The 25,275-nt window shown below is 43.1% G+C and overlaps 1 protein-coding gene across 15 annotated transcripts in view; it reads right to left on the bottom strand.

The window, feature by feature from the left end:
- Window positions 1-25,275, bottom strand: part of epb41a (erythrocyte membrane protein band 4.1a) — a 54,439-nt gene that overhangs the window by 16,984 nt on the left and 12,180 nt on the right. For 3 of the 15 annotated variants that reach the window (XM_065471518.1, XM_065471510.1, XM_065471509.1), the window contains exons 2-18: window positions 22,542-22,858; window positions 21,849-22,133; window positions 21,136-21,240; window positions 20,919-20,961; window positions 20,328-20,403; window positions 19,598-19,816; window positions 18,583-18,670; window positions 17,859-18,011; window positions 17,666-17,763; window positions 17,409-17,584; window positions 15,843-16,084; window positions 15,274-15,348; window positions 14,998-15,042; window positions 12,587-12,649; window positions 12,445-12,492; window positions 8,723-8,764; window positions 8,377-8,547 (exon numbers count right to left, since the gene is read on the bottom strand). In XM_065471518.1, the coding sequence (XP_065327590.1) occupies window positions 8,377-8,547; window positions 8,723-8,764; window positions 12,445-12,492; window positions 12,587-12,649; window positions 14,998-15,042; window positions 15,274-15,348; window positions 15,843-16,084; window positions 17,409-17,584; window positions 17,666-17,763; window positions 17,859-18,011; window positions 18,583-18,670; window positions 19,598-19,816; window positions 20,328-20,403; window positions 20,919-20,961; window positions 21,136-21,240; window positions 21,849-22,133; window positions 22,542-22,850 (2,238 nt within the window). In that variant the 5' untranslated portion in view covers window positions 22,851-22,858. Of the gene's footprint in view, window positions 1-249; window positions 1,896-8,376; window positions 8,600-8,722; window positions 8,768-12,444; window positions 12,493-12,586; window positions 12,650-14,997; window positions 15,043-15,273; window positions 15,349-15,842; window positions 16,085-17,408; window positions 17,585-17,665; window positions 17,764-17,858; window positions 18,012-18,582; window positions 18,671-19,597; window positions 19,817-20,327; window positions 20,404-20,918; window positions 20,962-21,135; window positions 21,241-21,848; window positions 22,134-22,541; window positions 22,859-25,275 lie in introns of those variants that run through there. The other 12 variants (XM_065471515.1, XM_065471511.1, XM_065471523.1 and 9 more) reach the window with 12 other exon arrangements.

Here is a 25,275-nt window from a genome sequence, read left to right as displayed (position 1 = left end):
GGGATGAACTGGACAGAAGAGTGAAAGCAAAGCAGCTACAAGGTCCACATTTATGGGAACTTCTGCTACAGATATGGGAGAAGATTTGATTTCTGTTGTAGCCAGAATGCCACGGCTGTGTTCAGCTGTTATATCTGCAAAGATGGCTACTCTGATGAGTCAAAGGTTAGAATATATTTTGGTCTATAAACTGATTCCATGATTTCTGTTTTAACTCCAACTGCTTATTTGTACTATGCTTTCATTTCAGAGTGCAACGAGACATTTGGGGTAAAAAATTGAGGTGTTCTAAAACTTTTGAGCGGTAGTGTAAGTCACCTCAGCATTTGAACAGGTACTATCCCCAATGTCGTCAGTACTTTTTACTACAGGCAGATTAGCAAGTATCGTGGGCTGTGAGCACACAGTTGTGTCTTTAAGGGGATTCAAACAAACAAACCCTGAAAGGTGAAGCGGCATCAGTCAGTCTTCATCTGTGCTGTCTAATTCAAAGACCCGACTAGTTACAGCACCAGGCACAGGAAAACAAATGTACACACTCAGTTACTCATAATACCTCTACATTATTTGCATTTTGCAAGACATTAATGCCGCTCACTCAAACAGGCCTCGATTCTGTCAGTCTGACACGTTTCCAGCACACGTATGACACTCGGTATAAAAAACAAAATCATTAAATAAAAACAGTAAAGGCAAACTCGTGTAATGTCTCATCAGCGTCCTCTCTGACATTACAGAGACAAGTCTAATGTACAAAACTGAAAAAAAGAAGAGCGTATTTGTCCACTTTAGGAGAACCAGTAACAGCACACCAACAAGCACAACTGAAACCATTAAGGAGCAAACTGAATAGCACTGATCACCTCAGCATTCAAAGCTGGATGTGGCTCTCTGCATCAAGATCATCCACCCTAATACACACACACACACACACAACCCCACCCGAAAACTGTTGGATCAGTTGAAGGGACACAAAGAATTTGAGGTAATGCCACAGCCTCCAAATTAGAGCTCACTTCAACATCCACAGCAAAAAAGTCAGTTTCACACAAGCTCCACCCCCACAGACCTCAGCAAGTAAACGCACAATATCAAGGCAGATGCTCTTCCGTTATGGCTCACCTCGGTATCATTATCCACGTCTGATTTAAAGATTAATGGGTCAGTACGGTAACCTTTTGCCTGAAACATGTAGGTTTTATAGAAAGAACATCATTTAAGAAATTACACATGCATTAGTCATGCAGAACTTTCATTTCAGCTGAAAAACCCTGACCCACTCCACGAGAGGCACGTCTGTCTGGAAAAAGTCCACCACCATTCTTCTAAGAAAGACCCTGAAAAGGCTGAGCAAGCATAAAGTGCCTCATGTCCACGGTGGTTGTTCACCAAATGCTACACAGGCTTTCTTTAAAGACTGGCTTTTCTTTATGAGTCCTTCAATTGTAGTTTATTTGGGTCTCTTTGGGGAATATTGAGGATAGAGCAGAAAGTAAACATCCCTCGAATCAAGCAGTCTTTAGATAATCGAGGGACCGTGCAGAATGAATGCTGAGGAGCTTTTAAATAAAGGCTAACCACAGCATAGTCAGGGCCATCACCAGCAGACCAGAGAGAAAGAAGGACATCCTGGAGTGCTTAAGCCTGGTTGGGTTTGGCTCGCACGATTTAACCAAACTTCCCCTCTCATGTGGCTCATTAACGACCACCTTTAGAGTGTGACTGTGAGCTTGTTCCTCCTCTTCTTCCTCCTTCTCTTCTTCACCATCATCAACCCACTCCACTTCACTGTTCTCCTCATCTTCTTCCAGCAGCCAGTCACGTCTGTACCCCCCTGGCTCTGGGGACAAACTACATGCTCTTACCTTTTGTCCAAACAGAGCGTGCCTCCCTCGCTGTGCTCAGCAGCAGGCCAAGAGAGACAGATAACAATGAACAGACATGTGAAATACAGTCGACTGACAGGAGGGAAGGATCATAGAGGAAGAAGAAATGGATGATCAGAAAGTACACAGATTCATGTCTGAAAACACTGAGCTTTCAGGGTGTCTTTATTATTGAGTATGTGAAGGGCACTAATGTGTTAATCTGCTCTTAGGAAACCCAATCAAGTGCTGGGATTACCAGTTTAATGTCAAAACACCAAAGTAAAGTAGAATTACTTTAAAAACATCAGCACAAGAGCCTCTGAGTCCCGCTTTTTCAGAGTGATCTGCCTATTGTGGATTTGAAGTACAGTATAACCACAATAACAATCCTTTCTTCATCTACCTCTACAGTTTTGATAGATGATACCGTGTATTATACCTACTCTGCATTGCCAAAAGTATTCACTCACCCACCCAAATCACTGAATTCAGGCGTTCAAGTCGATACCGTGGCCATAGGTGTATAAAATCACGCATGTGTAAATGGACTGATTCTTATATAGCGCTTCTCTACTCTCCTAGAGTACTCATGGCGCTCTATACAACATGTCACATTCACCCAATCACTTTCTAACTCACACACTCCGATGGAGGCATCGGAGAGCAACTTGGGGTTAGTATCTTGCCCAAGGATACTTGAAATGCAGACTGGAGGAGCCAGGGATCGAACCACCAACCTTCCGATTAGTAGGTGACCTGCTCTACCTCCTGAGCTACTGTGTACTGCTTCTACACAACTGTGTGCAACAATGGGTCTCTCTCAGGAGCTTAGTGCATCCCAGCGTGGGGCCCTGATAGGATGCCACCTCAGTAAGAAGTCCAGTCGTGAAATGTCCTCACTTCTCCAGAGTCTCCTTTACTGGTATTATAACAAAGTGGGAAGGACAGCAATTCAGCCACAAAGTGGTAGACAGTGTTGGGAAGGTTACTTTTAAAATGCATTCCATTACAGAATACCGAATTCATGCCCCAAAATGTATTCTGTAACGTATTCCGTTACGTTACTCAATGAGGGTAACGCAGGGGTGTCAAACTCAAATACACAGTGGGCCAAAATTCAAAACTGGAACAAAGTCGCGGGCTAACATTAATATTTATTGAAAAAAAAATCTTCCTCCAGATATAAGAATGAATCTTTTCTTATGGACTCAAACAAGTTTTGCTGAAAAACTGAATATGGAACAAGCAAAGCTTAATACTAAACAATATATATATTAGCTGTATAATACCAGTAGGCCAGCTCTAATAGTAATTTGGTATGGCTTCGCGGGCCAAATGTAATTAGGCTGCCTAATTACATTTGGCCCGCGGGCCAGAGTTTGACACCTATGGGGTAACGTATTCTGAATACTTTGGATTACTTAATATATTATCATGCTGTTTACAACTACATGAATGTACTATTGCTGTGATTTATTACTATTACTGAAGGTCCGCGGCTCCGAACCGTAGTAAAGGGACCTCTGGCTAATACGTCGGGTCCGTGTCGGGCTCGTAGCCGAAAACTAGCTTTACTGTGTTGTCTGGGTCAACTTTGCTAGCAGAGACAGAGAGAGGCGTTGAAAGGCTGCTCCAACGGAACTTATTGTTTCGGAGGAAAACACGAACACAGTGTACAGTCGAGTCTTAATAGCTTACTTACAGCTGGGCTCGTCAGGCACTCTTCTTGGCTGCAGTGGTTATTATTATATTTACATGCTTCCAGCTCCCGTTTTTGGTCCGTGACAGCTCGGACTTTTCCTTTCTCTCCCTCTCTCGCTCACAGACACGTAACGTGTATGGCAGTCCATTCTCGCTGCAGCACGGACTACACTGCCCATCAGGCTACATTCTTTAGGGCCACGCCTGTAGCATTCTGCCTATTAGCTTAGCACAACAACAACAGCAAAAAAGCGCTCTCTCACCCAGGAAACACGCAGCGAGAGAGCGCGTCACCCTGTAACCATGGCAACCGTAACGCTGCCGCCTGGAACAACAGAACAGCTGTCAAACAAACCCAAACAGTCCTGACCCGCGACAATATGAAACAGGAAAGTACCGCCGTGTAATCCATTTATTTCAACAAAGTAACTGTATTCTGAATACCACCTTTTTAAACGGTAACTGTAACGGAATACAGTTACTCATATTTTGTATTCTAAATACGTAACGGCGGTACATGTATTCCGTTACTCCCCAACACTGGTGGTAGATCACATGGTGGCAACATGACTACACACCAGCGCACAAAGGAAGGTCCATAAAAACATGGACGAGCGAGTTTGGTGTGGAAGAACTTGACTCTCCTCAGTCCAACACATAGAACACCTTTGGGATAAATTACAGCCAGGCCTTCTCATCCAACCTCACACAGGTGCTTCTGGAAGAACGGTCAAAAATTCCCATAAACACAATAAGAACAGATTAGCCCTTTATAGTCATTGTACATGGACAACGGAATTATGGGTAATTATAACAGTAAAGGGTGAACTAACATCATAATAAACCCTATGGATGAATAATTAATAGTTCATTTGTGTGTGAAGGCAGATGAATGAACACTTTTGGCAATACAGTGGATGTCATGGATTCATACTCATGAAACTGCAACTTTCCGGTAATTAAATGGGATTTTTAACAAGTTCAGTTAAACGAGCAACTTAACATCAGGCAGCTACATGTTATATAATCCAAATCTATGAGTAATTATAGATTTGTCCATCCCTGTGAATGCGTACACACAGCACTGGAGTGGAAGAGCCGACCGCTACAGTAAAAGAGAGCGGTCAGGTTTAGTGAAGGCGAATCTGTGCTCTGTGTCACGAGTTTGAAGAGAGAGGGGGAATGTTAGATAATTCATTCCAGGTAAGTCAGTAAATTGAAAAAATCATCACAATCCTTCATTGGTGAGTAAGAGCCAGCCACCAAAAGATGAAACAGTGTGTAAACAGATCACAGGCTGTACGGTGACAGAGCAGGGTCCATCATGGTGGGCTTTAGATATCTTTGAGATGATGACAAGGCTATTTTTATTTTTTCATACACTATGTCATAACTCAGCAAAGCACTAATGTGAAATTTAAAAATTTTGCCTGAGGCTTTCAGCAAAAATATATATATTTTAAAAATAAAATAAAAAGCGCTGCAATGGCTAGATTTTCAGTAAAATATAATTTCTGAGATAAAAACTGTATCTTCACATTGTGGGTAGAAGAGAAGCCAGAGGGGAATATCGTAACTTTGCTGTCCTCCTCTCTGACCTTCAGTTTTTAAACTCACAGGGAAGGATGATGGAAGCTCTTGGGAAGAGGATGGTGTAGCTGGGATTAGCCCAGACGCTACAGAGGAAAGGGAATGAGATGACAGAGATACAGGAAAACAAAGAGTGAACAAGGGAACGATGCAGGGTGGAGGAATAAGGATGGCGAGGGGTGGGGGAACAGTCCTCTTGGCACCTTTGGCCTTCAGCTTGTTTTCTTGGGTTTTTGTAACTTTTACAGTTTGTATGAGAGTCAGTGGACATGCGCAGATTAACTGAGCCATGCGGCTGGCAGGTCAAGCAAGGTCACAAAGCTTGAAGCAGCTACACAAAGAGAAGACAAGACATGAGCACCAAACTAAGTGCTGTTTATACTGATGAACAGAGCTGAACCAAAGATGTTGTTTCATTGAAACAACACTGGTTCTAGTGGAGGCATGCACACCCATGCAACACCTCTTATTTGTTCATATCAGAGAATAAACCTGAACGAGTTCTTGGATAGGGTTATCCATGCCATGTGGGGTCATTTACCAGAAACGCCAAACCCCTAAGAAGGCCCAGATAGTAATAAAGGCACCGTGTACAGGACGGTGGTTCCCCAGCTTCTGTCACACATTTCATTACAAATAACTGCCCAGAATACAGAAGTCCTGTGATGATTTGTAAAACAGTGGATCAAACAGAAACCTTTACATAACAGTCATGTAATTGTCTAATGTTACTGTATAATTGTAATGAGCAAATTCTGCAGTGTGTGAAGAAAGCTGCATCAACTCTTTCTACACTACAGTCCCTGATTACAACAGCTACAAGCAGCAAAATGATCTGGCAGCTGTGCAAGTATGAACAATAAGATGACCACACACTGTTTGTGCTGCACGCACTGGCTGCTGGTCAGCTCTGCTGCTCCACTCAACCTTTGTTGTCCCAGTTACACAGCTGTACAACCATTTATCATTTATTTATTTATCATGTGTGATTGATTTCTTCTGGAGTTTCCCTTCTCTGAGCTCACACAGATGCCTTTCCTTGTAGTAAACTTTCTGGTACCCGTGCTCTGCATAAAGCTCTGTAGTACTGTGCAAAGGTCTTTGGGTTTGCTGGTTTGAACCATAGTGAGCGTGCAGCTGAGCACAAGCCGGGGGAGCTGGCTGACCAATGCTCGTGATATTCTTTGCTCATAAACGCTGCACAGTGCTGGCCTGCTACAGCCTGGCCACAAAGCACCAGCCTACACACCACCTCTCACTGGGTATGGAAGCGCAGCCGTGGAGATGCTCTCCTGCATAAGCATGCCATCGTCACAGGAAAGGAAGTGTCTGTGCCTGTGGTCACAGTCGGGCTGAAGCAGTGGAATAACATGGTGAAAGCCAACAGTGCTACCTAGTGGAGGATCAGTATATGAATTTGGAATCTTTCACATTCTGATTGGTTACAGAGGCGAGACGTAGCAGAGTACAAATACTTTGTTACTGTGCATACGTAGAGTTTTCAGCTATCTTTACTGGTTGTTTTTACTTTTTACTCCTTACAGATGAACTGAAATATCTCTACTTTGTACTTCTGACATTTTCAGATTTCAAACGTTTCAACAGAGTTATTGTTTCCTGTCACTCCACCTTAAATCACTTTAATTAACTGATTGGAGTCTAAAAGGAAGAAATATTTAACTCTTCACAGACAATCCATTATTGTATCATCATCAGTTCTTATTGCACTACGCTCAGAGGTTAAAGTGAAACTGTCATGGTTCTGAGACGACTCAGTGTTTTGTGTTTCTTTCTATTATTCTATGTGCTTGTTTATTCTGTTATATCTTTTGTTAAGGTTTGCCATTTGTTAGGGTTTTGTTCTGTGCCTGCCTGCTCCTCTCTCTCATCCCTTGATTACTGCTGTGTGTATTTAAGCGCTGTGTGTTCTCCTGTGTTTTCCCCTCCGTCATCCTGAGTGCTTTTCCCTGCATCTCCGTTTGTGTCTTAAGGTTTCAGGTTTGTTTTCTATGCTTAGTTTTTCCAGTTTAGGTTTACTCAGTTCTGTTTTTTGCCACCCTTGCCTTGTGTATTTACCACCTCCATTAATAAAGCTTCCTCACATCAGAAGTGACCGCATCTTGGGTCCTTTAATAAATTCCACACAGCTCGCCTGACCGTGACAGAAACAGCATTTTGGTAAAGCGCTCCATGAACCCTGGTTGTGGTATTTCAGCACCAAGCTAACATCACAGAAGAGGAGCGAGCAGTAAGGAGCGCAGCTCAGCTGATCACATCTACCTGCTCTTACAGAAGAAGCTGTGACGTGTTTCCAACTGATCTCAGGTTTGTTTTTCTCTTTAGGCGTGCACACAAAGGAAACCCGAGCATCCACGATGGAGGCAACAAACAGACGTTTTCCTTTTCATTCACTGGTGTTCTACATTAAAGATGTTCAGGACTCATTTAGAATCACAGTCTGAGCTGCAATAATGTTCCTGTGTTAAAACTGTTTTCCAGCGAGCTTCTTTTTCTTTTATACTTTGAGTCCATTTCAGAGTCTCTACTTTGTCGTGTCTTTAAAGAAGATGAATCAGTACTCTGTTTGTTTTTAACACAAGTATCTGTACTTCTACTCAAGTGACTGTGTGTCAGCTGTTTATGATGCACACTCAGGTGGCAAAAGCATGTTGTACACATGTACTTTGATCATAATGTGTCTCCTTGCACGCCTGTCATATTATTTTGAACATTTATCATCGTAGGAATATACAGTGTGAATTCTGGAGACTGATCTTGGTGGTGATTAGTTTGTGTTCATTATTTTTAACATTTATATGGAAATGTAGAGAGAAAAAAGACAGGATTGATACATTTTTAGTAAATGTTGAAGCTTTTAAAAACTGATTTTTGCCAGCTTTAGAATCAGAGCATCAGTATGTGCAGAGCGGCTGTTTCAAAGCAGACATTCTGACTTGTCATGGCAAGGAAAACCATCACCAGTCACCAAACACATTAGCAGTGTCTGTGTTATGTTCCTGCATCCCAGTAAGTCATGAGAGTGTGTCAGTGAGCCAGCATGAGCGGTTCTGTACGTGTGAACTGATTTCACTGCTCGATTGCTCTTGACACGTCAGCATGCCTGTCTTGGAAAAGCTTTCAAAGGTAACTTTGTGTAATTCACGTGAGTAAAACAAAGCAAACATGAGCTGCGCTGCACCGAGCTCATCGGACTTACTGCTGGTTGGAGCTGACCGTTGATGCTCGCTGTGCGGAAAGGAGAGTTGGTGGAAAGACGCTTATCCCACTCGCTGGGCCGAGACTCCGGCACAGACTCCATGAAACTCCTTTTTAGCTCGCTGATGCTGGTATGGTGCCGCATAATTTCAGTCTGGGTCTTATCCAGGTCCTTCAACAAGGAGGCAAAAGTAAGAGTAGGTTGATGGAAGGAAACAACTACGCTGAAAGGCAATGATTAAGGTTGAGAAGACAAGAGAAGAAAGCAAATGAAAACACAGAGCTGCACTTTCTATAAATATGTATTCAATATTTCAACAGTGCTGGGTCTGCCATGTCCCACTGACCTTTAGAGGTTGTGGAAGAACAGATTTTCCAGACAAACCAAACTGCTTCATGTTAGCAGTAATAAAGGAAGCAGCAGAGCATTACTAATGATTAGTGTGTACTGTTCTGTGGCTCACAAATCATGGTTTGCATCAATGCCAGCAGAAGATGTTTAATGAGAACAAACACAACAATGTAATCTGACAGAAAAAATCCAGATGGCAGCACTAACACAACCAAAGCAAGAGAGGTGACTGTGTGCACATCCACGCTGGGATGAACGAGCCAAAGCCGGCACACAAAGGAAAAAACATGGCCACTGCAAAAAAGTGCAAAACTCATTCTGAGTCATGTCTGCCATTATTATTTACAGTAATGACTGTTGTTTATGTCGGATGTGGGCAGAGATGGAAACGTTCGGTCTTCAGTGGTTAAAGAGTCTCTCCGATGTTTCACTTTCATTCTGACTCCTTTCAGAAAGGAAGACACAGGTGGAACGCCGATGGCTTTACATCAGCATTCACAAACACACACCTGCTTCACCTGCTGTAACTACTTAAGACCTCAGCTTTGAAGTTTTTCATGTGACAGAGCAGGATGAGAGTCGTGTTATTGTTGAATGTAGAACGCAGACACGTCCTGTCATGTGAATAAGTCAGTACGTTCCATGAAAACTGTTAGCTTTGACGTTTCCGTAAACCTCCATTTCTTGTTTTTGAGCCAGATCAAGAAAATGCCTCTTCTACTTAAACATAGCCGATCTGAGCAGACTGAAACAGTGTTTCAGAGATCAAGTGTTTTTTTTCTTTACATAAGGTTAAAAAAAGCCAACAATTTAAATGTCACATACAGACTTTTCCACATGTCAGCAGAGTAAACTGTAGAGAGGGATGACACATTACAAAATCATCAGGCTTAGCCATGCACTCCTGTTAGATACATGACGTCTCCTGAGTCCAGGCCAGGATGCTCAACTTTGGAGCCTAATTTTACATATGAATGCTTTATTTGTAGATTAACGAGTATCAGTGGTCCTTGTCATCCCTTTCTTCTGAAATGATGCTGGCAGAATATGATACAGCACAATGGACACAGCAAAGAGAACAACACAACTCCATTATCACAGACACACAGTGTGTTCAGCATGAGCACTGCATTAGGACCATGAAGGACATTCATCATATTAAAAATGTCCTTAACGACCATGAGACGTAATGACGATGACAGCAAAGTCCAGAGTGTTAAATATCAGACTGTGAGCGTAAACGACTGGGAAACAAATATACTGACTGGAGCCCGTTTACAGCACAGACTCTGCTTCCTGCTCGCTGGGTTGTTGATCAGATACAGTGGCTTGCAGAAGTATTTGGCCCCCTTGAACTTTCCCACATTTTGTCACATTACAGCCACAAACATGAATCAATTTTATTGGAATTCCACGTGAAAGACCAACACAAAGTGGTGTACACGTGAGAAATGGAACAAAAATCATACATGATTCCAAACATTTTTTACAAATAAATAACTGAAAAGTGGGGTGTGCGTAATTATTCAGCCCCCTTTGGTCTGAGTGCAGTTAGTTGTTAGTTATGTGCATTGCCTGATGAGTGCTAATGACTAAATAGAGTGCACCTGTGTGTAATCTAATGTCAGTACAAATACAGCTGCTCTGTGACGGCCTCAGAGGTTGTCTAAGAGAATATTGGGAGCAACAACACCATGAAGTCCAAAGAACACACCAGACAGGTCAGGGATAAAGTTATTGAGAAATTTAAAGCAGGCTTAGGCTACAAAAAGATTTCCCAAGCCTTGAACATCCCACGGAGCACTGTTCAAGCCATCATTCAGAAATGGAAGGAGTATGGCACAACTGTAAACCTACCAAGACAAGGCCGTCCACCTAAACTCACAGGCCGAACAAGGAGAGCGCTGATCAGAAATGCAGCCAAGAGGCCCATGGTGACTCTGGACGAGCTGCAGAGATCTACAGCTCAGGTGGGGGAATCTGTCCATAGGACAACTATTAGTCGTGCACTGCACAAAGTTGGCCTTTATGGAAGAGTGGCAAGAAGAAAGCCATTGTTAACAAGAAACCATAAGAAGTCCCGTTTGCAGTTTGCCACAAGCCATGTGGGGGACACAGCAAACATGTGGAAGAAGGTGCTCTGGTCAGATGAGACCAAAATGCAAAACGCTATGTGTGGCAGAAAACTAACACTGCACATCACTCTGAACACACCATCCCCACTGTCAAATATGGTGGTGGCAGCATCATGCTCTGGGGGTGCTTCTCTTCAGCAGGGACAGGGAAGCTGGTCAGAGTTGATGGGAAGATGGATGGAGCCAAATACAGGGCAATCTTGGAAGAAAACCTCTTGGAGTCTGCAAAAGACTTGAGACTGGGGCGGAGGTTCACCTTCCAGCAGGACAACGACATTAAAACAAAAAGCCAGGGCAACAATGGAATGGTTTAAAACAAAACATATCCATGTGTTAGAATGGCCCAGTCAAAGTCCAGATCTAAATCCAATCCAGAATCTGTGGCAAGATCTGAAAACTGCTGTTCACAAACGCTGTCCATCTAATCTGACTGAGCTGGAGCTGTTTTGCAAAGAAGAATGGGCAAGGATTTCAGTCTGTAGATGTGCAAAGCTGGTAGAGACATACCCTAAAAGACTGGCAGCTGTAACTGCAGCAAAAGGTGGTTCTACAAAGTATTGACTCAGGGGGCTGAATAATTACGCACACCCCACTTTGCAGTTATTGATTTGTAAAAAATGTTTGGAATCGTATGATTTTCGTCCCACTTCTCACGTGTAAACCACTTTGTATTGGTCTTTCACGTGGAATTCCAATAAAATTGATTAATGTTTGTGGCTGTAATGTGACAAAATGTGGAAAAGTTCAAGGGGGCCGAATACTTTTGCAAGCCACTGTAGTTACACCTACTCTTTGGCTGGTGTGAAATGATGAGGGTTTATGGCTGACAGTCAGAAAAGCTTGTTTTCTATCCTTCTTGAAACTGTTTGTTGCATGAAGTCAGTCGAGAACACGTTTTTGCCCCTGAGCGTTTTGTGGTTTGCGATCACATTATCAGTGAAGTTCACTCTTTTTGTCCAAATGAGGGCAGTGATGGTGTCACACACAGAGCTGATATTGGTTAAAAAGTAACATACGCGCTCTCCAGGACTCATATTCACAATCCCCTCGCTTAGCTCTGAATCAAACCTAAAGTGCATTAGCAGGGAGTCCCAGCCTAACAGTGAGTGAGTTAAAACTTTACTGATGCTTTAACTTTTCTCTTGTTCCACACTTTTAAGCTCAGAGCTAAGACACTTTATGAATAACTTATAATTGTGACAGTTTTAGTCCCAACTTTAAGGGGAAATTCTTAAAAACAAATTCTAAGACTTTTCATAGGATGTTGTCACCAGGAAACAAACTCTTAGTACTTGAGAGTTTTGTGAATCTGGGCCCAGGAGATGATGTTATACTGGGTCCTCTGATAACCAATAAAAAAGGAATACAATGCCTTGCTCCTCTCGACCAATCACAGTTTGAAGTGAGTGTTTATGTCGTACTAGAGCTCCAACATTTCATTATAAGCAACATCACTGACGTAAACCACAGACGGAGGTTGGAAGGACGATGAATGCATACGTTAGTGAACTTTCCTGGAGATGTTTCCCAGTCATCTATCACACAGACAAACACAATGTGAAAGTAAAGTGAAGCTACTTGCATGAGAGTCAGACAGGAAAATGGTGCATGCCAACCCTTTAGGGTTAAACTAGAAAGAACAAAAGACAGAACGAAAGAATGAAAGAACTAAAGAACGGAGCTGTGACAGCAAACGACGTTTATTTAAGACTGAAGATACAAACCTCCAACATTAAATTGCTATGTCTGATATAAATTGTTTCACCCTCAAGTTTCTTTGATCTTTTCTGTGGAAATGAGGAAAAAGGAAAACACTGGTTTAACATAACAACTGGTTTGAACATTTCACATGTGGTTCTGAATAGTGTCCCATGAGCATGACTGACCAATGACATGAGCCGTATCAAAAACGAGCTGTGCGATCACAACAACAATGCAGGCTGTAGGCCCGACTGCGTCCAGCTCAGTAAAGTCAACAATGCAACAGTCACGTGTTTGACGCAGCAGGCTGGGACCCAGTTCCTCTCCATCCCTACACTCAGTGGGCTGGTGAAGGCTCTCTTAACTGGACTAAGGCAGAAACACTGGAGATTCTCAAGAACCTCGCTTTTTACAACTAAAACAGGAAGTTGGCTTGTTATCAGCCTCTGCAGTGATTTATACCGCTACCAGCTGAATGCACTGAGATCCATCACCTGTTATTAAATGCACCGATGATTCAACACTGATCTTATTCTTCTTTCTTAATAGAACTAAATAAATATTTCATTTTGATCATTACTGACACAGTCAGTGTGAAATATACTGGACACAAACATGGACGGCACCCTTACAGCATCGTTGGTGCAGATTTAATGTTGGAAGGCTTTATAACCTGATGTGGCAGAGTGTCCACACAGAAATATGTAGGGATCCCAGGGGAACTAGGTCGCATATTTGCTGCACATCTATGGAAGGCACATTCTGTGCATGCAAAGACTGCTGCAGTGGCAGTGCGGTGTACAGGAAGTGCAGGATGATGCGTGCCTGTCTCCTGAGTCAGATCTGGAACTAATGCTTTCAAAAAATCAAACAATATTCACTGATAACTATTTCAGGTGTCTCGTAGATTGATGAAAATACCTGAATGCCTCTCCATGCCGTGAGCCTAGCTTTTTTTATTTAAATATCATCTGCATTCAGTTTAAAATATGTGTGTGGACAGTCAAAATGGTGAGAAGGCAACATGAAAATATTTCAATCATATTTCAATTTAAAGCCCTCATTCCAAAGAACGTAAGGACATTATGTGAAATGTAAATAAATATATAAATAGGATTCAATGATTTTCAACTCTCACATATTTTACTCTCAGCTCAGAAAACAGTGTGTTTAAACTGAGATGTTTCAATATTTTATGAAAAATAAGCTCCTTTTGAATTTGATGGCAGAAAAACATCCAAAAACAAGCTGGCATGAGGGCAACACAAGGCTGGAAAAGTCAGTGGTACTAAGAGGAAACAGCTGGCTTGCTATGTCAAGCAACGAAGAAGCCATGTGTGAATATGATGCAGAAAGGCTAAAGCCTTCTCTGTGCAAAGGTTAATTAAAATGGACTAAGGAACAAAGAGGAGAGGAACCAAAGCCTGCATCCCTGATGGTACGGGGGTTAGGGTACACACACGTTTTAGTGTAACATCTGCTCCTATCCAGATGTTGTTATCATGGAAGAGCTTCATATTTCAGTAGGTCAAACTGCACCTATTACCACAACATGGCTTCATACTGTCCAGACTGTCCTGGACTGTCCAGACCTTTGAATAGCTGAGAACATTTGGGCCGCCACGCAATGACAAAACTAAAAACACAGAGGACTCCCGAGCAGCCACAGAGCTGCTCTCCGCAGAGCTGCTCTCCGCAGAGCTGCTCTCCGCAGAGCTGCTCTCCGCAGAGCTGCTCTCCGCAGAGCTGCTCTCCGCAGAGCTGCTCTCCGCAGAGCTGCTCTCCACAGAGCTGCTCTCCACAGCATGCTCAAACAGGACAGGCAGCTGCAAAGCTGCAAACACGCTCCTGTCCCAGCTTTGTGCAGACGTGTTACTGCCATCAAATTTACACAGAACCAGTGTTTTTCATTCAAATGTGAAAACGTCTCAGTTTAAACATTTTGGTCTTTTATGTTTCACTGTGAATAAAATACCTGTTTATGACATTTGAAAATGGTTTCCCTCTTTTTCTTTATCCTGACATTTTTGGAACTGGGGCTGTACCGTCCCAACACGTTACACTGGTTACAGAAGCCCACTTTAGAGGCTCAGACTTATTTACACATCCAGCACTTACAGATAGAAAGAAAGAAACTACTACAATAATATAATAATAATAACAACGATAATCATAATAATAATAATAACAATAATAATACGAGAGAGCCACTTTGTCCAAGAGCTGCAGGCAATGAGAGATACAGCTCAAACTTGCAAAGTTGAATGATTTATGATTCAACTTCAGAAAAGCTCAGAGAAAATACAGCAGCATTCACAGAGAAGCAGGCAGCAGAAATAATGAAACAACCAAGGCAGCAAATCACTGTGTCAAAATAAACATGAGCTGATGTGTAGCTGATGCAGGGATCACAGGGCAGCAGTGACACGCTAACCTTCCTCACTCGAACCATCTCCATCTTTCTGTCCTGAAGAGAGTGCTGCTCTCCCATCAGAGGAAACACAGGTGAACACGTTACTGCCAACTCAGCAAAACTCAGCACACACACACACACACACACACACACACACACACACACACACACACACACACACACACACACACACAGATACAGATATTTCTTATACACTATATGAGCATATGCAGATTCAGTTATAAAAACGTCTGATCCATCATGCATCAGGTCTGATCATGTCCAAGGAAAACAAACCTGGCTTTTTCGTTCTTTTTCCCCATTAGTGATGGCCAAAGACGGGGCATGCCTCCGCTCTCTCCTGCCCACCGTCTAGTACATTAAACAAAACTCACATGCTGAGGATCAGCTTCAGGAAAAACAGGACAACAGCCTTCATATAGCTACAACCAAGGGTGAAGTAGCCAAAGCGGTGGTCTGTGTTCACTTTGCAAATGTAAATAAAGTTGTAGTCCAGTGTAGTACAACAGCTTCTAGCTAGCACAACTGAAGGCAAGTTAGCATAAACTGACAAGCAGCAGTTAATTTCCAATGCAGCATTTTAAACAAAGGACACTCAAACTGAGTCCACAGGGGCCGCATTTTCCAGGAAGAGAGAGGAGAAAAACTAAGATGTGATCACTTCATTTATACAAAGTTATACAGGAAAGGTAAATGTACAGCGCTCACCCAGTGTCTGTCAAGCTGAACCTTTCTCTCTCTCCTCTCTGGGTTGCTCTGGTCTTGTGGGACTCAGGTTATAAATTATGCCGAGGTATTTTTGTCCAATAATAAGCAGAGTTAAAGCTCGGTGGTATGTGCCCTACCTTAATCTCTGGAGTAGACTTGGGACTGTGGCTCTTGACGCTGTCAGTCGTCAGGCATTCTGCCTGTAACTCTGCCTTTCTGCTGGAATATCGGTGTCCTCTGGCCGTGGAGACATCGTGGTGGTCAGAACGAGGCAGGGTGGGTAGCAGTGGTGACGGGGTGGCCTCCCCAGGTGACACTGGTGACATAACAGGGGCACTGACAGGACGACTGGACTTGTTGTCGGGAGTCGACACCATTGCTAGAATGGAAGAGACGACAGCCTCACTTTGTTTTTGGAAACTATTCAACAATAATTCTTTATGATGTAATTTATCAATAAACACTACTTGGACCCATTAATGTACCCAAGGGTTTAGGAAGCAAGTACCACTGAATCAGCTCAAAAGTACTTGTACTACAAAAAGTACACAGTCTGAGTGCATTGTGTGCTGCTGATTGAAGAGGCACAGATGTGCTCTTGGCAGTTATCTTTATGAATCAGTCTTTGTATAGAAATGTCACTCAAATCCTGAAACACATCAAAGCCACCAGCTGACTGTAAAAAGCAAAGAAGCCGACACAGAACACACTTATACATGCGAACGGACTGATTAACCCTCGAAAGCCTAAACCTGTTGCTGGTGTCAAACAGGTGTTTGCAACTTTTCTTCCAACATCTGTAACTCCTGGACCTCAACTGAAAGAATTACAAAAGGTTGTGAAAGCAGCAACTCTGCGCTTTTTAGTCATATTAGGGTCATTACAGTAAACCCATGCACGGCGTCGCAGCAGCCCTGCAAAGATCAAGGTCCGCTGAGAGCCTGCCTCCCTCCTCCTGCTCCATCCCTTGCACCTCTTGCATCACAGAGGTGCAAGGGAGGCATTCCTCCTCTGTCCCCTCCTGGCTGCTGTGTCTCAATCTTATTCCGCAACTTAGAGACTCACATTACTTACACTCTCATGACACATACATATAGGGCCTTACACACACACACACACACACACACACACACACACACACACACACACACACACACACACACACACACACACACACACACACACACACACACACACCAATAAATACTTGAATAGAGAAACCTTACGAACACAAGTGTTCACACAGGTGTCCAAACAGGTGCTCACAGACACACTATCCTGGTCTGCTGCCTCTGAACATGTCCTGTATCATTAGTGTGCTGCTCAGTAACATTTAATATCTATTATTGACTGTTACTTGTGCTCATGTTGGTTGTTGTTGTTTTTCAGCAAGTGATGAAGCAGATTTTCAGTTTTCTCTTCTTCTGTTAACTTTCTGCCAAATTCTCTTTCTTTTGCCTTTTGTCTGCCGTAACGACCATAATATTACTGAAAAAGCACAGACCATTTCAGGAACTGTTGGAATTTTTCAATTGCACCAGTGGGTCAAGAGTTACGGTAGTTTTGGCTAAAACCGATGGCAGCATGAACGCACCCAACTGTTTTATACATACAGGTCTGTTGTAGTTGTTTGCCCAAGGACTCATAGGCCAGACTGAAAATCATGAGTGCAACACAGAGTCAGTTTGTTATTAAAGGCGCACCTCCATCCAGACTGCGAGAGTTCCTCTTGCTGGAGGAGCGCTGGAAAAGGGGAGCTGGTCTGTCAATCAGAGAGCTAGCCTGTCTGGTCTGTGCCTGAGTCCGACCGCTGTAACGAAATTTGGAGCCCAATGCTAGGAACTTCCTCGGGGTGGTGGCCATCTCAGAGGAGGTCAGCCTGCACAAAAGAATATTGATCTTCAGATCTGAGAAAAAGCCACAGCTCCTTCAGAAACGCAGCACGATGAGAATACAACACCTGAAGAAGGTGTGATGTTCGACACACACTTTCCACAGCTTTTTGGCTGCCTTGTAGTTGGGAAGCTTGAATCCAATGGCACTCTCATAATGTTCCACCTGTTAGAACAGACACAAACTTGCTGTGAACAAGACTAACAGACCTTAGAAGGACGTCAGTGAAAAACAAAAAGGAAGTTTTTGTGGTGGTTTACCTCGGATGGTCTTATTTTAATGAAGAAGCTGCTTCGTTTGTATGAGACTTTGAGGACTTTGGGCCAGGGGAAACGGTTGATCCTCAGTTTATCTTTGTAAACCATCAGACCACTGGCACAAACCCCCAGTATGATGTCAACTCCATCCAGATCCTAACAGATATTCAGAATGAAAGAAATAACTCCTAAAGCAATGTACACAAATAAATAAATAAACAGGAGATACTAAATGATAGAAAGTTTCTGAAAACATCGTTCCAGCCCAGTCAGCACGCAGCGGTCTAAAGGATGCTCCTTGGATCACTACACCTGGTATTGTACATTTAGTTCATCTGGACTGTTAAGCTCTTTTCTGACTGGTGGTGCAACCGACATGTGCTGCTCCCAAGCATCCACAGGGGGGCAGTATCATCTTCAAAGTGCTCTCCTATATTTATTTTAATCCCTGCTCTGATGTGAGGAGAATGACCTTATTTCTGATGTGCACACTGTCACACTGCACAGACGCCACATATCAAATCGGTTTCTCACAAGGAGCACCACATTCACACCGACATGTAAGAGGACAGGTTCTCTGTGAAGTACGTGAACTACCTACTCCCAAAGTTAGCATAGAAAACAAGGGTGAATCACTACTATTTACTAATTAGTGATTGGAGCAGTTAAAAATAGTTTATAAGGAATAATAGGAATAATAAGAGCAGCTGAGGATGTGTATGCTTACCTTGGCCTGGTGGAGGTCCACTCCATACATGGAAAGTTTCTTGGCATTCTCCAGGAACATCAGATCTGCCTGTGCTGGGCTCATGGATCTGCGATGGCACCCCAAAGAAATCCAAAACCTTTAGCTTCTGTGACACTGATTGAATCCACACATAGATGTTAAATGTGTAATGCTGTAAGCTGCTTTACTGCATGTTTCACTTTAGAAACAAGTGTTTCTATGAAGCTCACACACAACTTGACCGTTCAATTATTTCTAATGTTTGTTAGCTTAACTTCCCCGTCTGCAAAGAAAGTTATGTCTTGATGCGCGCTCATGTTAGTGATGCTGCGGACTTTTCCGTCTATCGCATGTGACCGATCAGCGGTTTCGTGCAAACCTGAGATACTGACAAGTTTTTTATCTGGACGTGGACATAATGTGCAAACTCTCAGCTTTCATTTGAAGGTATTCACATCCAAATTGGATGAAGGGTTTACGAGCTTCAGCTCCTTAACACGTGCCACCCACTTTTTAGAGGGACCAAAAGTAATTGGGCAGTTGATTGACAGGCTACTTCACGTGCAGGTGTGGGTGATTACTTCGTTACGTCATTATCAATTAAGCAGATAAAAGGCCTGGAGTTGATTTGAGTGAACAGAACAGACAACATGTGGTCAAAGGAGCTCATGCAGGTGAAACAGGCCATCCTTAAACTGTGGAAACGGAAAAAACTCATCTAAGAAGTTGCTACAGTATTAGGAGTGGAAAAATCTACAGTTTGGTGCATCCTGAGAAAGAAAGAAAGAAAGCACTGGTGAACTCAGCAACACAGCAACTCGTGAACTTTACATAAATTCTCTGCAATAAGTGGCAAGACAGCGGCCCAGCGGTCACTCCAAGAGTGTACTGGGTTTAAATTCACCATCATCCCTGTGATCCCAGTGAGAATGCGGTCGCCCTGGATAAGTGGTAGAAAATGGATGGCTGGATCTACAACTAGCTAATGAAATAAGAGTTCCACTGGGTGACTGACCTGTATGTGTGGTGCAGCTCCATCATTTTGTCCTCCAGCTCCTTGGTTTGACCTTGGGCCATTTTCATTTCTTTAGCATATTCACTGCCGTGCACTTCGGGGTCATATTCACCAAGTTCTGACTGCAAAGCATAGGAGCCCAGCAGAGCCAAAGTAACGAAGGAGCAGGGAAGGCGGCCCTGGAGGATGTCCTTTCGCAGTTGGAGACAAAGATAGTATCTGCAATGCACATGCAGTTCTCACATTAATTATAGATAGATGGTAAATGACCTGGATTAATACTGTGAGATGTGTTAAAGCCCCAGAAAACTACGGTGGAAACCAGATTCAGAGCTAAACTCGCATGCTCACTAATGAACACATCAAAGGTATATTTGATCCAGCTCTGACTCACAGAGGCTGGTCGGGTTGTTCCCGGGAAAAATTGCTTCACCTACTGAAATAATACATAACCAATGTCAATCTGGAGAAGGTTAAATGATACTGAAAGGAAAGATGGAGGCTCCACAGGTTAGAAACAGACATGTAGCTTGGATTCATCTGTGCCACCATCTGACTGACTGAAAACTTCTTAAATGCCACAGAAAGCTCTGAGAGCCTCCAGCTGATAAACTGGACGGATTTTCATCCTTCTGGGAACTAAAAACACACACATGGACTACACACCCCGTCCACTATGTGATACAATAAAACTATTTTCACTAGTGGGAGACTGGGATATGTGCTGTACCTTGTGATGTCTTCTGATAGCTGGGCTGGGTCCGGTGGATAGAATTTTACATTGAAAGTGAAATTATAGTTGGCACCTTGAGAAAGAAAGGAAGGAGTGATTAAACAATTACCCAGAGACTGGTCAGAGTAATTCATGAATATGTGTGCAAAAATCTTTATTTCCCTGCTCACGCAAATCTACCATTGGATTTATGAAACGTGGCTAATTTTATTAATGAATCTAAATCATCCTAAATCAACAGGCTCATGAGTTTTACTGCCACACTCATGCTTCTCTTTATAAGGAAACACATTTGTCTTGAAGTGCAGTGGTCAAAGCAAAAAAGCAAGAGAAAGGCTGACTGAAAGTGAAACTACAGCGTCCGTGTGGAGACAAAACAGTGACGGTTAAAAGTACAAACGTTGCTGAATATCGTTTCTCCTCAGATACTCACTGTGACTGAAGATAAAGTTTATGAAAAGACAGGCGTGAGAAAACATGAGGACAGAGAACACCTAATCTGCCAACTCACAGCAATTACTGTTTGTGAGTGAGGCTCACTGTTACAGAGACCAACACAAGTTTTCTTTGTGGAAGAGTTGAGCTCACCTTGTACCTGCCTGCGGATCTCTTTGGTCAGGTCCATCCAAGTCTAATCAAGAAAATGTCACATGCAGTTTAAGCTTTAGTGATATCGAACCATCAACTCCTTCAATAACAGGACAAAGGGTTAATCTAATCATCAGGTACATGTGAATGATTTCTCCTAATGGAACAGTGAGGCTGGGATTGTTGGACGGATACTGACCGTTACACTGACGCTCACCTTCATACTGGGAGTTTCCCAGATTGCCAGGCCGTAGTAGTCTTTTTCCAGCAGGTTCAGGTGGTCACACACTTTCATGAACAGCTCCTGGCCTTTAGCATGTTTCTAACACAAACACACACAAACACACACACTTGCCTTTTGTATCTTAGTGAGGACATCTCACTGATGTAATGCATCAAAAATAAATGCCTCACCCTGAGCCTGAACCTAACCATAACCCAACTGTAACCCTGACACTAAAAGCACACTTTGCGGGGACGTTGGTCCCCACAGGTATAGCAACACTCGAATCTTTGGTCCTCACAAAGATGTATAAGTGCGCACGCACAAACAAATGGAGCAGACATTAGATCAAAGATTTACCTGCTAATGTAACACACCTGATATCACACGCAGGATAATGTGGTCAGAAATAAGCAGTGACAGGGACTCCAGCTTCTCCTGGACTGGTCTGATACCACTATGAGTAATGGTTACCACTAAGTGCGGCAGCTAAACCACCTTTGTTTGCTGGCTTGATGATAATAGAGGTATTCTACATAGTGTCTGTTTCAGTGACACGGGCAGTGAGCGCCATCAGCTGGTCCCATGTGTAAACAATGCAGCCCTCCACTAGCAAAAATTCCACCTTAAGCAAGAATAAAAAGTTTATAAAATAGCAAAGGAATTGTGTTATTGCTAACTGTGTGTGCGCGTGTGCGTGTACTTACGTCCAGCTCACACTCATACAGAGTGTCGTCCAGCAGTGTGACTTTGATCTGCATGGTCTTGGGTCGGCGTGGCACTCTGGGAGCTTTGGCTTCTTCCTCTGCTGTTTTCTCGTCCTTTTCTCCCCTACTGCCTTCTTCAGGGCCAGACTCCTCCTCCTCCTCCTTTTTCTCTTTGTCCTTCTCCTCTTCTTTCTCCAAGGTAACCTCCCCTTCCTTGTCCTCGTGTTTCTCCTTGTCTTTTCCAACCTTGTCCTCGTCAGTCTCTTTCTTCTCTACCTGGGTAGCCTGACAAAGACACTTTGATGATGAAGCAGTCATGTAATAACTGATATATTTATATGCGTAAAAACATCAGTGTCTTTGCAAAAAGACTAAAGTGCAATTCATACTACTAATCTGAATACCAGGTGACAACCTTGTTTGGATTTAATGCCATCACAGGTGAAACTGAGCAGTTCATACTGGGAAACAACAGTTACTGTGTATAAACAGAGAGGATGGATGCACGGGAGTTATGAAAAGGATGCACCGTCTACAGTCAAGAGTCTCAGGTTTGGAAAATGATTTGCTCAGTAATGTAAAAGTTGAAGCATCCTATAATAAATACTTTGCAACTCGATCCATGACACATTTCCTTACATATCACATCTAAGAGCTAACTCTGTGTAAACACAGTCACCAACACAGGCTGACCTGAGCCTCAGCGCTGCTTACTGAGTGCTGGTCAAGGGCGACCTCGCCCTCTGTTTTTAGTTCAGGTTCGGGGTCAGCGATGGGTGCTTTAGCTTCTTCCTCCTTGTCCTCCTTTTCTCCACCCTCGCTCTCACACTGTGAACGCCTTTTCAGGAGGGAGGAAAAGAGGCGTGTGAGACCGCGGCCAGCAGAGTTGTGGTTTTGAGGTCGGAGCTGGTCGTCCTCTGGAGTGGGAGGTCTGGCGCCCTGGCCAGCTTCCTCCTGCTGCCTCGGCTTTTTCTGGTGACTTTCTGCCTCGTCTGTTGTCATGTCAACAGCTGTGGAGGTAGATCAGAAAATAGAAATTAAATCATAGGCAGATTGGCTTTGTGGAGCTTAAGAAAATGATACTTTTACCATCATGCATCAGTCCATCATAACAGCGTTACCAATTCACAATCAGACTGATAAGAGAAATGTTTTCTCAGAGATCAAACCTTTCAAACTTTCCTGCAACAGAACGGATCAAAACCCAGCAAATACAAATACACTAATGTCAATTCAGTTCTCTTTGCACTGTGCCATTCCCGAATAACAGTTGCCTTAAGGTGGTTTATATTGCTTTAGCAAAAAGGAAAGTTTGAAGCCTAATCTTGAAAGTAGAGATAGTGTCTGTCTCCTGAATCCAAACTGGAAGCTGGTTCCACAGAAGAGGGGCCTGAAAACTGAAGGCTCTGCCTCCCATTCTACTTTTAAATACTCTAGGAACAACAAGTAAGCCTGCGGTGTGAGAGCGAAGTGCTCTAATAGGGTGATATGGTACTACAAGGTCATTAAGATAAGATGGGGCCTGATTATTTAAGACCTTGTATGTGAGGAGCAGGATTTTGAATTCTGGATTTAACAGGAAGCCAATGAAGGGAAGCCAAAACAGGAGAAATCTGCTCTCTCTTTCTAGTCCCTGTCAGGACTCTTGCTGCAGCATTTTGGATTAACTGAAGGCTTTTCAGGGAGTTTTTAGGACATCCTGATAATAATGAATTACAGTAGTCCAGCCTGGAAGTAATACATGCAGCAGTTATCAAAGTTCCTGTACAATGACAATGTCTGTGGGATGGTTACCAGGATGGCAGGATGCTGAATTAACTGGGAATTTATTCAATGAGTGTTACAAAACCGCTCAATGGCTAGAAAATACAGGTTGTGTTTTGGCTTTGAAACTGACTACATTTGAATCCCAGCGTTTGATTATTTAGAAAGCATCAAAAATGAACCCCAATCATAGAGAGACAACAAAAACATCTGACCTGACATTATTACAAGCGTCACGTTATCATCATTTAAGATGCCACACTGGCTGCAGTGTCAGTTTTTCACCACTATTGCTAAAGGGGTGAAAGCTACACTCTCACTTTCAGATGGTGCTAATGGCAACAGGAAACTCGTGGTGACTGCTGGACGTGTCACTCTTCTGGCAGAACAGTCGTTTTCCTGTCTGCTTGTGATCCCATCCACAGCTCGGTTTGGGATTAATGTGGTCCTATGGGAATTACACCAGGTGGGTGGCTGCATGACCATCAGCTGAACACTGATGAAGCACAACAGTCAGAAATGTTGCTGCTGTAGCAACAACAATGGTATGACAGAGGAACAGATACACATATACCCCCCCCCCCCCCCCCCCCGCGCACAAACACATCCTCCAACCACACACACCCATATTTTGCTCCATTGCGGTTTATTTCACACCTCAAACATTTAGTAAACAATTAAGCAAATACAAGTAAACTGCAATAAATTACAGGTAGTAATAAAATGCACTACTAACTCTTTTACGCTACGTCCACACACGCAGCTGTTTCTATGTGTTTGGGCCTTTCGTCAACATGTAAACGGCGTTTCGAATCACCGAAAACTGAGATTTTTTTTAAAAACGCTGTTTTTTGCGTTTCCGTGTGGACGAGGAATACAGAGTTCGTCACGCAACGCCAAAGGCATGTGTCTTTTTTCACGTCATGCTGTGCGCACGTTATTGTTTACATGAGATGAATTGCAGAATGGCAGATAGAGACAAAATACTGTTAATCTGACTATCTGCAGGTTTTACACGCTTACATACACACATGCAGTTACTGTCCCTCCATTTAGAAAGGCAGAGGCGTCACGGTGTCATTATTTTACGTGTAGTTGTTTTTTCCTGTGTAATAATATTCAACATTGCTATCAATACATTTTTCAAAAAAATGCCTCTCTGTGCAAAATGGGTTTAAAAACATAAACAGCTGTGGGATACTGTTTGTCTGTGATTTGAACAAATCGTGGGAGGATCAGTCTGATGTTATTTGTATCCCACTGTAACTTTACTGTATAAAGAGCTAACATCTCCAACATGTCAGGAGTAGTTAGTCATTGCAACAAGTGTTTGTGAACTAAAAATCAAGAATGTGGGATACGCCCAACGCGTGCTCCCCACGAAGGGAAAACCAATTCTGCAGGGGAGACCTACCTCGGCACTTGTGCAGGTAAAACCAAAGGGAAGATATGCTTCATCATATTTTCTAGTCTTTGGCTTAGAAGGAAGTTGGTTTGGAAACATATTCAGCGATGCTTCATCTCCTGCTTTGCGTTTGTGTGGGAGCCCCGTCAAAAACCTGTCCATGTTAGCAGTGTCCAAGCGCTCTTTGTTTTTGTTTTTTTTCATACCCCTGCAATGGCTCTGGTGGAGGCAGGGAACAAACCACCAACCTTCCTCCAG

The sequence above is a fragment of the Pelmatolapia mariae genome, linkage group LG22 (assembly GCF_036321145.2).
Source record: "Pelmatolapia mariae isolate MD_Pm_ZW linkage group LG22, Pm_UMD_F_2, whole genome shotgun sequence".
Classification (NCBI taxonomy): Eukaryota; Metazoa; Chordata; class Actinopteri; order Cichliformes; family Cichlidae; genus Pelmatolapia; species Pelmatolapia mariae.
Note: the sequence above shows the minus strand (reverse complement) of the source record. Positions and strands in the feature narration are given on the sequence as shown.